The sequence below is a fragment of the Aspergillus steynii genome (genome assembly GCF_002849105.1).
Source record: "Aspergillus steynii IBT 23096 chromosome Unknown P170scaffold_6, whole genome shotgun sequence".
Classification (NCBI taxonomy): domain Eukaryota; kingdom Fungi; phylum Ascomycota; class Eurotiomycetes; order Eurotiales; family Aspergillaceae; genus Aspergillus; species Aspergillus steynii.
Window position 1 is genome coordinate 20,034 of NW_020194403.1, and position 14,191 is coordinate 34,224.

The window sequence follows — 14,191 nt, forward strand, 5'->3', positions numbered from 1 at the left end:
AGATAGCAGACAGAGAGAAGAAAGAAGAGGACGAGGATAAAACAAAAAAGAACAGGAAAGCGTGGGCGGAGAGATATGTCCTGTGACTATAATCTTGGGCGTATTATTTATTATATCTATAATACAATTATACAAGCAAACAAGTCTTTTAGAATACCTATACTAATTACCCTGTTTTCAGCTAGACTGGCTAATACTTGAGTGGTCACTAATAAAACTTCTTACTAATCATCAATATTCAGAGAAGGTAATTAGTAGATAGGACTAAATCTCTGTTAGGGGGTTAATATCTATTTGCGGATCTGACCAAACTCTAGCATAAAAGATTTAGCAGTACTAGAATTCGAGCTTTTCTTCCAAACTCTAAAATTGACTTGTTCAAAATCAATAATTATTACTTACTGTTTGCTCCTGCCAGGCTGGTCTACTAATATAAAGTTAGCTAAATTCTGATTATTATATTTAATGCTGTAAAGTGTTAAGGTTTCCATGGCATCTAGAAGGCTATTATGTAGCTTGTTCTTGTTTATATGAGATTTACTGTGTGCGATGTCCTACAGATCTTGTCCAGTAACGGCTGAAAGGACAAGTGCTGGCTCTCTATTGCTTGGTGGCTCTGTCGAATAGTTTGATGACTGCTGGGCCGGGGCTAGGTGATAGGGAATCAGCGGCTAAGAAAAGGTCAATTAGTGTTTAAGGGTCATCATTTGTAACAGTTTCTTTATCTAATTGATGGATGCTTTTAGGGAACCCAGGACCTTTAGGGTTATCAAAAAGCTCGGGGAAATCAGAGATATTAGACATGCCGGACTGGTTAGGGAGTTCAAGGTCTTTAATATCTTCAATATCTTAAGAAAAATCAAGTATCTTAGATATATCAAATATTACTTTATCTTCAACATCTTTAGGGAAATCAGGCAACTTAGGGGCTCGAGAGATTTCTGAGCGACCAGCAAGTTCAGGCACATCAGGCATATCAGGCATATCAGGCACGTCAAGTATTTCTTCATCTGCAGTATTAGTTGCTGTAAGCAGGGGTTAGTTTATTAAGTAATATCCATCTTCCACACCTCTATAGAATTCTTCCCAAGTTCCTCTTCTCTTTATTTACCACGACAAAAACATACCCTGACTAACATTCTTGTAATGTTTATAGGGGACCTTAATTTTCAAAAGAAACCTTCCTATTATTAAGCCTGTTTTATGGTCCAAACATCCCGGTCTGCTTCCTAAAATTCGATGTAGGGCCGGGCTAGTTCTCTGGAAAGATAACATGTTCTCAAACTGTAACAACTCCTCGATTTCAGGGATTTCGCGGGTAAGCTTCAATAAAGTACTCGCTTTAAACGAGCAAACGATTGCTGAGTGATGTGCTCAAGACCACCATTCACCTCGATGGTTTGCCATTGCATATTATCGATACCCCAGATTGGGGATACTACCCCACACAAGATATTCCGCGGCCCTGTTATAGAATTTGAACTTGAGTTTCAATGTCTTCACCAAAGTATAAGCAGAGTATATCAGTGCATTCAGCTTCTTTTAGTTAATAATTAAGATGATAGTGTCTTCTCTATTTCGCAAGGCCTGATATATTGGCGCTAATATTATCCTAGATATTAAGATAAATGGGGAGAGGTTCTTTAAGATTTTAACATAGTTTTCTATAAATCTATGAAATTCCCCTTGCGGGAGTTTATGGGGATAAAAATATTTAATATTTTTAGCAAAAAGTCCAGCCTAATAAAACTTTCTCAAATTAACCCCTTGGGAGTTGATATTTAACTATTAATACAGTAGAGGTGGCAGTTCGCCTAAGATTTATTAATCTAGATATATATTCCCCTCTTAGAAGCAAAACAAATATATCTTTTCGCCTGCTGTAACAAGTATAGGGGCTTGGGCTTCATAGTTTTCATCAGTCCTATTAGTTTTGTCTGTCAGATAAATCTCAGGGGTATATACCGGCTGCTGGTCAGATTAAACTTAAGATTCTCTTACAGCTTCAGCTTTAGCTTCAGGCTGAACTATATACTGTTTCTATGTTACTATTTGTCTTAAATAGATTATTTTAATTAACTTATTATAGTATGCTTAAGTCCCTGTCTGGGTGGTTAAGCTTAGTAATTCATAGTGTTTATGTTATTCTTGTCTTTCTCAACAAAATAGATGTTTAAATATTAAATAATCTGTTTAATTCTCCTGATAATAGAATACCAGGGCCTATTACCATCTTTTATAAAAAATAATAAGTAGACAGCTCCCCACAGATTGTCTCCAAAGCATCTTATAGTAACCTACTAGGTATAAAGTATTTCCCATAGAATATTAGTCCTATAGCTACTCTGTCTTATTTCAGCTTTAAAGAAAGTGTTAAATATTTTTATAAAGGCATAGTTATCTTTCTGGAAAAATTTAACCATACAGCAAAGGAACAGACACTGCTGGGTAGTCTAGTAATTCTGTGGTCTGATAAGATCCATAGTTAAAATAAGATTAAAAATCAATATAAAAGGATTATGATTTATATATAAAGGAAATAGGGATCTTAATAAAGATTCTTAAACAAGGTTAAAAAGAATGAGCAGTGCAAGGTGAGGTGAGAAGCTGAGATTGACCGGGATGAAAAGAAAGGATTCAAGTCTACTTGCAGTCAGGTAAAGCAAGACATGGTTTCTGTCTAGTGTTGCTGCATAGGATTGCAGCCGTTAACACTAGCCAGTGAATGAAACAGAGGTAACATCATGCGAGGTATTGATTGAGCGACAGCAAAACTAGTCGAGGTCAGAGGTCAAGAGTGAAATAACTCGGAGAAGTGGGATTATAGTTGTTTCTGGTGAAGTAAAAATATAGAATTAAAACCCTCAGGATCATTAGGTGTTACGGCAACCATTAGCTGACAAGAGCCTCAGCGGTTAATCTCCGCTGTTATCACGAGAAGAAGAGGTCGAACTCGAGATCCAAGTCAGTGAAATAAATAAATCCCTCCATGCCTTTAATCTTGAAGCTGGTACTCTATCCAGAGCCCAGGGGCAACTTATGTATACCAGGCTGATAGTTACCTAGACAGATGATGGAGAGAAGCTCCAGTAAACTTCTACTTTTTAGGCTAAGAAAACTAAACTTATTTTAACAGCCTAAGGCTCCCTCAAGCTTTTTTAATAAGTGAAAAAGCAAGGTTAAAAGAGAAAATAAATTTCTTGATTTATTAATAACATAAATACGTCTTCGATCAAGGTAAGACCAAATTAAGCAGGTGTTTAACAGGGATATTATAAAATTATAACCTGCAAAAATAAAAAAAAAAAAAAAAATAAGAAGATAACAATAAAAAAAGATGAACTTATTAAGATGTGAGTGGTCAGAAAGGTTAGCGACTAGTTCTGCGTTCAAGCAAATAATAACTGGATGCCCGCATGATGCGCTCGCTGCTGGCGCACTCGGAAGTGGCAGGGAGAGATAAGAGGTGAGAGGTGAGAGGTGAGAGGTGAGAGGTGAGAGGTGAGAGGTGAGAGGTGAGAGGTGAGAGGTGAGAGGTGAGAGGTGAGAGGTGAGAGGTGAGAGGTGAGAGGTGAGAGGTGAGAGGTGAGAGGTGAGAGGTGAGAGGTGAGAGGTGAGAGGTGAGAGGTGAGAGGTGAGAGGTGAGAGGTGAGAGGTGAGAGGTGAGAGGTGAGAGGTGAGAGGTGAGAGGTGAGAGGTGAGAGGTGAGAGGTGAGAGGTGAGAGGTGAGAGGTGAGAGGTGAGAGGTGAGAGGTGAGAGGTGAGAGGTGAGAGGTGAGATGAGAGGTGAGATGAGAGGTGAGATGAGAGGTGAGATGAGAGGTGAGGTGAGAGGTGAGATGAGGTGAGAGGTGAGGTGAGAGGTGAGGTGAGAGGTGAGATGAGAGGTGAAAGGTGAGGTGAGGTGAGAGGTGAGATGAGAGGTGAGAGGAGAGGTGAGGTGAGAGGAGACTGAGGAGTCCACATCTCCGAAATCAATGGTATCACTGTGATCATCTCTGACTAATGAAGAGAAAAATGGCTGAATACTGGGTAGCCGGTAGAGGCAGTCACCGGGAAGTGGGTCTGCCGAGTCTCCTTCCTTGTCGTCTGACAAGGAAGGAGACTCCTGAATGCGTATGTCTTCCAACCTGCTGTTGGGTAAGATGTAGGACAGTGAGAAGCTGATGAGATTAAAGTAGATAATTAAGATATTACAGAAGAAGTTAATAAAAAAAAAAAAAAAAATAGTAAAAAGAAAGATTATAGGGGTGGTCCTGGCCCTGCAAAGGCTTTATCACCACTGCTTAAAAGATAAGCAGTGTCTCCAAGCGCCCGGGTCTCTAAATTAGTAGTAATAAATTTACTATCTTTGTCCCTGTTTGTTTCTAAGACTTTTTGCGCTTACTTATAGATATTATAATTAGTTTTCCAGCTTTAGCTAAGACAGTTAGTGCAAGATTATATAAAATTTTATCTCTAGTTTTTGCTGTTTTCAAAATATCTTTATATATTGTTTTCTCTAGATCTGCTACTTTAACTATTTTAATTACTAAATCTAAAGTCAGTTAAATCAATTGAATTTCTGGGAATAATAGTAGAGGCAGTATTAAGGCTCCTTCCTGTGCGGGCCTCAACTGTTCTCTTATAGCATCATGTAAGGCCTATATTAAAATCATGTTAGCAGCCCTCTGGGGTTCCATCTGAGCCAGTAAGGTTGTTCTTAATGTGAGATTAGATAATCCTTAAATAAAGGTGTTTACCAACAAGATAGTCCAAATTACATCAACAGGCAGAGTATACTGTATGTCCAGGGCTTAGTCTATATACTCCTGAATAGTTTTATCGTCCTAACACAGGGTTATAAGGCACTGGACCGTGCTTTTTATCAAGTCCTCTCTAGCGGGAGGGAGGTATCGAGCCCGTAGATGTTCCACTAAGATCGTGGCATAAATTAGAGCACTCTATCTTTTAGGCCCATAAGTATAGCTGTCCACTTTGCCTTATTACGTTGTGCGTCCGTTAAGTCGGTTTTGAAATCCCAAGGCAGGATACACTGTTTAAAATATAAGTTAAGATTCTCGCCCTAGGACCCAGAAAAAGTCAAATTATAATTAAAAAACATTTTTCTGATTGTCCAGGAGGAAGAAAACTAGTTAATAATGAAGATTATAAGGGTATAAATATAAGGATGATGATAATAAGGTAGTCAAAAAAAATAATATTAAGGGAATAATCATACTGTCAAGTGTGCGCGAAGTTGTTTGGATGTTAATCCAACGGGGATTCGGGCCCTAAAATATAAGCTATCAAGCTAAATCAGATAAATGAGTAGAATCATTAAAGCCATTAATAATAATAAAGAAAACATAAAGAGATAGCCCGAAGGCAACAATAGAACTTCCTATCGATCAGCACCTTCCATCTTATCATCTAAATATCGACACTGATTACTGTCTCGGCATATGAGCCTCTTGGTTCAGAAAGTTCAGAGGGGAAACAATCACCGTACCTTGCTGGGCTATCTATTGTTTGGTAGCTCTGTTGAATAGTTTGATAAGGCTGGGTAACGGAGAATCAGCCGCTGAGAAAAGATTTGTTACTGTTTCTTCGTCCCATTGATAGAGGCTTTCAGGGCTCAGAGAAATTAGAGGTGTCAGATCAAGGAGTTCAGAGTCTTTAATATATTTAAAAAATCCAATCTTCTTAACTAGAAGAATCAGGTAACTTAGGGGCTCAGGAGATTTATAAGTGACCAGCAAGCTTAGATATCAGCATTAAGTATTTCTTCATCTGCAGTATTAATTGTTAAGTAATATTCATCTTCTATACCCATGTGGAAGTCTTCCTAAGCTCCTCTTCTCTTCACACCACGAATAAAACCCTGGCTAACATTCTTGCCATACTCATAGGGGATCTCAATTTTCAAAAAAATTAAACCTGTCTTATAGTCTAAACCTCCCGGTCTGTTTCCTAAAATTTGATATAGGGCCAGGCCAGTCTTTTAAAAAGTTAATATAGGAGTTCCTTTGGTAAAGAGCCCAGCTTCTTAAATTAACCCCTTGGGAGTCAATATTATGGCAGTTTATTTATGGAGATTTATAGGTCTAAATATATATTCTCCTCTTAAAAGTAAAAAATAAAAAGTTTTATATCTATTATAATAAGTACAGGGGCTTAGGCTTTATAGGTTTCGTAGGTTTTGTTTATCTGGTAAATCTCAGGGGTAGATGCCGGTTGCTGTCAGGTCTTGCTATATGCTGTTTCCGGGTTAAAGTCCAAATAATAGGCTGTTTTAAATTGACGTACTGCTGCAGCAATATCTCCATTAATTCCTGAATGTTTGGGTGGTTGAGCTTGGTAATTCGAGGTGTCGATGTCATCCTTGTCTTTCATAATAAGATGGAAATCTAGGCGTTGAGCAATCTGTTTAATTCTCCTGATAACAGGATACCAAGGCCCTCTATCTTTTACCCCACAGGTAGTCTCCAAAGTGTCTTATGGTAACCTATTAGGTGTGAAGTATTTCTCACGGAATATTAATTATATAGCCGCTCTCTCTTATTTCAGCGTCAAAGGGGTTATTAAATATTTTTATAAATATATAGTTATCTTTTTAGAAGAACCTAATTATATAGCAAAGGAACAGGCGCTGCTAGGTAGTCCAGCGGTTCTGTGGTCTGTTCCAGGTAATATCTAGGATAAAATCTATAGTTAAAGAACCTCATCATGCCGTATGTTTTTGCACCTGCTATATAGAGAATGAATAATTGTCTCTGTTTTAGTTAGGATATTCAGATTAATTCCAGGTGAATCTTTATCTCTGTAAAAACGCATGTCTTTGCACCTGCTATAAGGTATCTAAAGTTAATTTGTTGTTGATTAGATTCCTTATAGTTATATAATAATACTCGAAGGCTGCTTGAGAGTGTTGGTTGGGCATAGTGGCAGATATACTGCCTGGAGAAAAGTATAAAAATATATGCTTTTGTATCTACTATATGGTGTTTAAGATTATTCTGCAAGGTATATTAGTAGATGCTTTTATTTGACTAGAATTAAGTTGCTGGCTTACAGAGTTCGAATCTGTAAGGCGTGGAGATTCTAGAAGAATACTTTGATGTATAGTTAAGACTAGATATATATTTTTGTATCTGCTGTGTGGAGTTCGAGAGCGTCTGTAAAGGTATAGTTGAACCCCCCCACGTGGGGGCTTCCTTTTGTTCCGGTCGATAAGGAAATAAAGTATTGAAATGCCTGTTTTTCAGCTGGGAGTAACGCATCCCTCAGGGGGCAGACGACTAGAAACCCCGGGATACGGGCAATCGAGTAACCAAACGATCGAACAAGGTAGGAGACGAACAGGGGATCGAGTAACAGAACGATCGAACAGACGATCGAGTAACAAAATAATCGAACCGTCGATCAACCAACGGGGAATATCGAACAAATGATCGTGTAACTGAACGATCAAACCCCGAATGATGTATTAAACACTTTCCACGGCTTTATCTGGGCTATATAAATGAATGGCAAAGGATGCGAGGTCGCTCTCTTCACGGGCAATGGGACCACAAATCGAGTAACAGAACAAACGAACCACCAATAGTGGATTAAGCACTTTTGCTCCCGTGTTATTGATATAACAACATGTTAAAATACTCGAAGTCACTATCTTCGAGTAGTGGAAGCAAGAATCGAGTAACAAAATGATGGAAACGGGTTGTTCAGTGAAAATGCCTTGTTAAAAAGAAGAATCCTGGGTCCCATGCTAATAATTAAACAGGTAATTGAGTAATGAAGTGATTTCCAAACAAAAGCTCGTTAGAACGAGCCACGGCGCACCTGGGGCCATCGAGGAACAGACAATCGAATCGAGACGCTGAGAAAAGGCCTCGTCAAAAGGCAAATCGAACAGGCAATCGAGTAACTGAACGATCGAGCCAAAGGTAAAGAAACAGGGCAACATGCCAAAGGCAGGATAGAATAATCCAGGTCGATTTGATCCCGGGACCATGGAGTGTCCATTCTTTATTCTGTGGCCCTAGACGAGGACTGTTCCAGTCCTCGTCTAGGGCCACCAGTAAAGGAAACCACAGCGTCAAAAAACGGAGTAAAAACGCCGGGAAAAGCGGAAAACAATCGCCAAAAGACGCAGAATAAGATGATGTCTTTGCACAGGGGGGAGCCATATATAATATATATGGCCAAACAGGCCCACGCCCCTGGAGGGGTTTTAGTCAGGTTATATATAATTAAACAGGCCAACGAGGCAGTGGTTAAGGTAGTATAGGAGAAAAAAATAAAGCAAAATAATAAAGGTGATGAAGAAGGGATTAAATTTAAGTAATTTTAAGCATTTTTCGCAGTGAATAGAACAATACAAAGATAGGGGAAGAATAATATAGTTATTCACTATGTTTACCGTGAAAATTAGAAGATTTTAACAAAAGTTTATTAATTTTATCGATGGCACGGCGTTTACAGCAAAAAATACTATACTCGGCGCTATAAGCAAAGAAAAGATCAAAATACCTTAAATTTCACGGGATTAAGAGGTTTAGTAAGGCCATCTGCAGGATTCTTGGTTGTATCAACCCTAGAGAATATTATAGCCTTCTTATTATAAAGATCTTTCATGAAAAAGTATCAATTATCAAGCTATTTTATGGTAGTAACATAACCAGATTTTTAGATAATTATTGCAGTATTATCAGAATCTATTAAGATAGGAATTAGCACTAAAATATTATCCGAACCCTCCGAATCCTTCTATATTAATAAAGTAATAGCTAATTTCTTAATCTATAAAGCCTCCTTTACCGCGCGGTTAAAAGTAATTAACTCGGCGATTATAAAAGACGGAGCCACAATAGTCTGCTTCTTCGCGGCCCACAAAACCGGGGATCCTGCGTAAAAAATAACATATCCCTCAGAGGATTTGCTATTATTATAGTCCTGATATACTGTATCTATATAAACCTCCAGACTAACAGTGTGGACAAGGCCTAAGGCAAGATTATAGTAATTCCTGTTGACATATCTATATATGGATTTGTATGCCTTGTAGTCATTATAGATGGCTTTGCTGCCTTCTGTTGAAGATGTATTAGGCAATAGGTGATATTGGGCTGTGTTCTTGTTAACAGCCAGTTCAATGACTCTGTTTTCGAGAGATAGTCGTTGCCAGAGACTTCATCAGAAGGAGTAGATGATAGCGTAGCCTTCCGGTACGAGGGAGACATCGGGATAGGATTCCCACTGCATGTATTCATGTTCGCTCGATCGAGAATCATGTCAATAAACGAGTTCTGGGAGATAGTAATAGTGCCTTTCTTTCTATCACGATTGATAGAGCTTCCGAGAAACCTGGTGGGTTCACCTATATGCTTACATTTAAAGGAGGTAGAAAAATTATTATAGAATATATTAATTCCGGAAGTTTTCTTTATGGCAATAATGAAATTATTAACATAAGAGATAATAATCTTAATATTACCATCTCTGACCTGTATATAAAAACAGGGGTCCTCAGTTAAGGAGATAAAGCCTATAGACTTCAACTTCTGATTAACTGTTTTGTTCTATAGATGGCCTGCTTGATGTAGGCCATATATCACTTTACGTAAATAACAGAACTTTTTGCCTTTAAGCTTAAATCCTACCGGTTAAATTATATAGATGTTCTCCCGGTCTATTTCAGAATAAAGAAACATGGTGATAATATTAAATTACTCTTATTTAAGATTATAGATCAGGATAGCTGTTAGAGTCATCTTTATGGCTATATTAGAGACTACTAGTGTATACACAGAGTTAAAGTTAACACTGGAGTATTATATATTCCCACAAGTAACCTATCGGGCCTTAAAGCGGAGAATTATGCCATTTTTATCCTTCTTGATATCAAAAACCCACTTTCCAAAGAGGATCTTGGAGCCCTTTGTGTCTGCTTTGGCAACAAATTCGAACGTGCCATTATTAAAGATCGTGTCGAGCGAGGCCGTGTACATTACTCTGACAGGCTGTATGAAGAGGGGAGCCGACCAGCGCCGACTGTATCGTCAAAAACTTGAATTCAATACGAGCGATATTCTGAGGTGAGAGTGGTTTTGCTGTGTTGCTAGGAAAAAATGTCGGGACAGGCCGAGATATGAATCCCTGAACCGCCCGACCGCGATAAACACAAAAATTTATTATTACACTCAGATTCGAAACCTCATTCACCCCTACGAAAACAAAGTTCCTTCCCAGACCCTAATGCCAAGAGACTAAAATAGATCATGATGTCATGGGCTGTAATATATGCAGTATCCGTCCCGTAACATTATATTACATCATGTGCAAGTTGGTACGAGCAATACAGGTTGGTGGAATCTACTGGAAGGTTCCGTCTTACAGTCAGTGATCAGGGGATCATGGTATAAGTTCTTCCAATTTCCCACACCCTCCTCTTGAAAAGAGATTTGAATATAGACGAGTAAGGTGTAATTTTAATATGCAGCAATCAGTCAAATCCTGAAATAATAGGGACCCTACCAGAGGAATGGGCAAGGGCAACAATGCCTGCTTTGAACGCCAGATATATTGGGCGATAGTTTGGGGGGAGCCATAATCTACTTTTACCTCTGTAAACAATCCACTGCTTTTTGAGTAAAGACAGTCCATCAATATCAGTCCCGATCCAAACCCAGTTGGAATGGCCCTCGAGGGTCTGGCGCAGCTCGCCTGTACATATTGACTTGTTTGTACATACTAAAATGTTTGGAAACTTCCAAGGGACGCGGCGATCCGTTCATTTGTTTCCGGCAATAGGCCGTGAGACCGGACCCGGCAGATCGTACGACCAGGCTGGTAATTGTGGCATGCTTTCTACATACGTTTCTCCTGGCCCTTGGCTATTCGGAATATTTTTGAATGCCGTCCTGGATACTGATTGGTGGGAAGATGCAAAGTAGTATATTTTGGCGCAGTGGAAGGCCTAGTCTTATATCCAGTGCCGGGAATGTGACACGTAACCTGTTCAACGGCATTTCACCCTGCAACAGTTGCACTGCAACACCAGCCCAGTGGGACTCAAAAGGGCCAGCGTGTGTTTCCCGCAATAGGCCGTGAGACCGGACCCGGCAGATCGTACGACCAGGCTGGTAATTGTGGCATGCTTTCTACATACGTTTCTCCTGGCCCTTGGCTATTCGGAATATTTTTGAACGCTGTCCTGGATACTGATTGGTGGGAAGATGCAAAGTAGTATATTTTGGCGCAGTGGAAGGCCTAGTCTTACATCCAGTGCCGGGAATGTGACACGCAACCTGTTCAACGGCATTTCACCCTGCAACAGTTGCACTGCAACACCAGCCCAGTGGGACTCAAAAGGGCCAGCGTGTGTTTCCCGCAATAGGCCGTGAGACCGGACCCGGCAGATCGTACGACCAGGCTGGTAATTGTGGCATGCTTTCTACATACGTTTCTCCTGGCCCTTGGCTATTCGGAATATTTTTGAACGCTGTCCTGGATACTGATTGGTGGGAAGATGCAAAGTAGCATATTTTGGCGCAGTGGAAGGCCTAGTCTTACATCCAGTGCCGGGAATGTGACACGCAACCTGTTCAACGGCATTTCACCCTGCAACAGTTGCACTGCAACACCAGCCCAGTGGGACTCAAAAGGGCCAGCGTGCTGCTGTCGGTAGTCAACAATACTTTACAGTATACAGCACTTCTCTGGAGCTCTCGCCTACCATCATGGGTACTTTACTGAAACCTTATGGGTGTCGCTTCTGCAACAAGCGGTTTAAGCAGGTGGCTGCTGTCTCTGATCACCTGGCAGTGGCTCATCTCTGTTGTTGCCCCAATTGCCAAAAGAACCCCTTCCAGCTACTCGGGTCACGACAAAAAGGTTTGCAAGCAAAAAGAAAAGCATGCTGTGTACATTGCAGCATGTCTCTTGCCACAGCCTCTACGGTACAAAGACATGCCTTGAATAGTTGCTTAGTCTGCAACAAACTCTTCAGAACAGAAGCAGCGCGCGAAGCCCATCAAAAAAGCACTGGGCATGCTTTTTGCAAACTGTGCAACCGCCACTTTGACAACGATACCCAGCTGAAGCGTCATGAGAAGGATTCGCATGCTGTACAGTTTCACTGCTGTCTGTGCGACAAAGACTTTGTCAATAACACTGCTCTGGTCCAACATCTGGCAGACAAGATACATCCCATCTCAGAGGCGAGCTACCGATGTGAGGCATGTGATCGGACCTTTAGGAACCAAAGATCTCTGGAACAACATCAGCTCTCACCAGCTCATAGGCCCCTCGCAAATCTCACCTGTCTGACTAGGAGCTGCCCTGTTAGGTTCAACTGCCCATCAGCTCTGATACATCACCTGGAAAGTGGACGCTGTTCGTCGGGCTGGTCACGGCAAAGCATCAACTCCGTGCTGCACCAGTATGATATCAATCGAGTAATCACTAGTGAGACCGTGTCTCTCGAGACTTCAACGGCACATCCTCTCGAAGATAGCTCGTCTACATCGTCAGGCAGCCCCATCTTAACACCGTCTGATTCGAGCATGCTGGACGGTGATGAATGGATGGCAGTTGCCCACCCCAATGATCAAGCGGGCAAGTTGCAAGTGGCTCAGGCCGAGCTCCAAACGTCTCTACACTGTTTCTTATGTGCTGAAAAGGGAATTACGCGTGGCTTCAAATCATTGAAAGCGCTTCAGGATCACATGTCCTCACCAGCACACGAGAGTCGATCATTCAAATGTCCCCTAGCTTTTACTGTCGACGGATGGGAAGAAAGTGCTGTACATTCCCGTACTTTTACCACTCTTAGTGGTTTGACGCAACATTTGGAGAGCGCGAGATGCCGTGGAGGAAAGCCCACCCTGTGGAAGCTCTTGGATTACCTGAAAACTGACATTTTGAGAGTTGAATGGCCAGGGCGGTTGGTTCGAGATTAGTCCAGGCGTTTGTCGTGTGTCATTGCCTCGTTAAAATGTATGGGCTTTAGAGGAATGTTAACTATTTACAAGCATATTCTTACGCTCGACGTTGAAAAAAAACAACCCTCAATAATCATCATTATAGTTTCCAGTGGATTATATACAAGCTCACGTTGGTCGGCTAACGATATGCCATGATGTGGAGCGAGATTCTTGACTGATGACCGAGAACGACAACGAGGGGCAATCAAAGTGATAGTGTAATTATGGTACAATACAGAACATTAACATCCGGGTAGCTTTGGTTTGGGTCTGTTTCGCATCAGTTTCTAAAAATATGTAAGTTGCAGTCCTATCCAAATACGGTATAGCTGGTGATTAGTGCTCTTGGCATTAGGGCTTGGGAATAAACTTCCGTTTTCGCAGGGGTGAATGAGGTTTCGAATTTGACTGTATGATTGGCGAGGCCGAAACGTACCCTAAGACCACCGACTTACTATGCTCGAGACTAAGAGATTAATACCGAGCAGAGAAACAAGCGCTTCCAGTGGAAGAAGAAGACCCGGGCCAAACCAGTAGCCCAGCATGATACGGTGACTTCAAATAACTCCTTAACAGAAAGCAAGGACCTGGACGCCGCCATACTTATTAAAGAGCTTATCAAACTCAGGAAAGAGATCAGACGGCAAGATAAACTATATAAAGAAGAGCTTTAGAAAGTTAAAGAAGAATTTAGTGCCGCACTCGCAGAAGTTCGACACGAGCTGCAGACCCTGACAGATAGACCCCCGATACTATAATCTGAGGCATGCTCTCAAAACAGTCATGATAAGATCCTCCGCGAAATTTAATCCCTGCGCATTATAATCAGTCCTTCAGACCCCACAAGGTCCCTGTTTTATGCAGATATCGCCCGCACCCCTCTAACCAGTCACCCGAGCAACATATGGACTCTCTCAACGTCAAACACAACACCGACCGCCTTTACCGATATATTATATTGCACAATAGACACTTTAAGGATAACAGACGATAAATATGAGAGGATATCCGCAGGCCTAATACAGGCGGCAGTTAAGATAGAAATTCAGATAATAAAAAACTATATATACTGGTGCTGTCGCGCTGTCACAGTAGATCTGAAAAATATAAACTAGATTAGAATAATATACCGCGACAAAACTGAACACTAGCTGGTTAAAAAAGTAGTAAAAACAAAGGTCGGCGCGGGAGCCCGGGTGCTCTGTGATAAGCTTTATTTGATT

The 14,191-nt window shown here is 40.8% G+C and overlaps 4 protein-coding genes across 4 annotated transcripts; 1 reads left to right on the forward strand and 3 right to left on the reverse strand.

Annotated features, from left to right (window-relative positions):
• Nucleotides 1-336: 336 nt before the first annotated feature.
• On the reverse strand, nucleotides 337-1,412 carry P170DRAFT_427657 (uncharacterized protein; the record flags this gene model as incomplete). Its single annotated transcript, XM_024847787.1, has 6 exons — nucleotides 337-363; nucleotides 403-424; nucleotides 559-671; nucleotides 889-1,025; nucleotides 1,128-1,140; nucleotides 1,338-1,412. 6 exons carry the CDS (start codon nucleotides 1,410-1,412, stop codon nucleotides 337-339), a joined length of 387 nt encoding a protein of 128 aa, XP_024701624.1.
• Nucleotides 1,413-3,370: 1,958 nt separating this feature from the next.
• Nucleotides 3,371-6,362, reverse strand: P170DRAFT_511130 (uncharacterized protein; the record flags this gene model as incomplete). Its single annotated transcript, XM_024854855.1, has 2 exons — nucleotides 3,371-4,130; nucleotides 6,289-6,362. 2 exons carry the CDS (start codon nucleotides 6,360-6,362, stop codon nucleotides 3,371-3,373), a joined length of 834 nt encoding a protein of 277 aa, XP_024701625.1.
• A 3,450-nt stretch (nucleotides 6,363-9,812) lies between these two features.
• P170DRAFT_438155 (uncharacterized protein) lies at nucleotides 9,813-10,122 on the reverse strand. The gene has a single exon (XM_024849524.1). It carries the CDS (start codon nucleotides 9,990-9,992, stop codon nucleotides 9,837-9,839), a length of 156 nt encoding a protein of 51 aa, XP_024701626.1. The 5' UTR covers nucleotides 9,993-10,122; the 3' UTR covers nucleotides 9,813-9,836.
• Nucleotides 10,123-11,723: 1,601 nt separating this feature from the next.
• P170DRAFT_457029 (uncharacterized protein) lies at nucleotides 11,724-13,276 on the forward strand (the record flags this gene model as incomplete). Its single annotated transcript, XM_024851677.1, has 2 exons — nucleotides 11,724-11,727; nucleotides 11,998-13,276. The coding sequence occupies 2 exons, from the start codon at nucleotides 11,724-11,726 to the stop codon at nucleotides 12,942-12,944; spliced, it is 951 nt and encodes a 316-aa protein (XP_024701627.1). The 3' UTR covers nucleotides 12,945-13,276.
• Nucleotides 13,277-14,191: the final 915 nt, after the last annotated feature.

Excerpts from the sequence above, each read along its gene's own strand:
- P170DRAFT_438155 (XM_024849524.1), bottom strand. The coding sequence starts at position 9,992 with ATGTACACGGCCTCGCTCGACACGATCTTTAATAATGGCACGTTCGAA.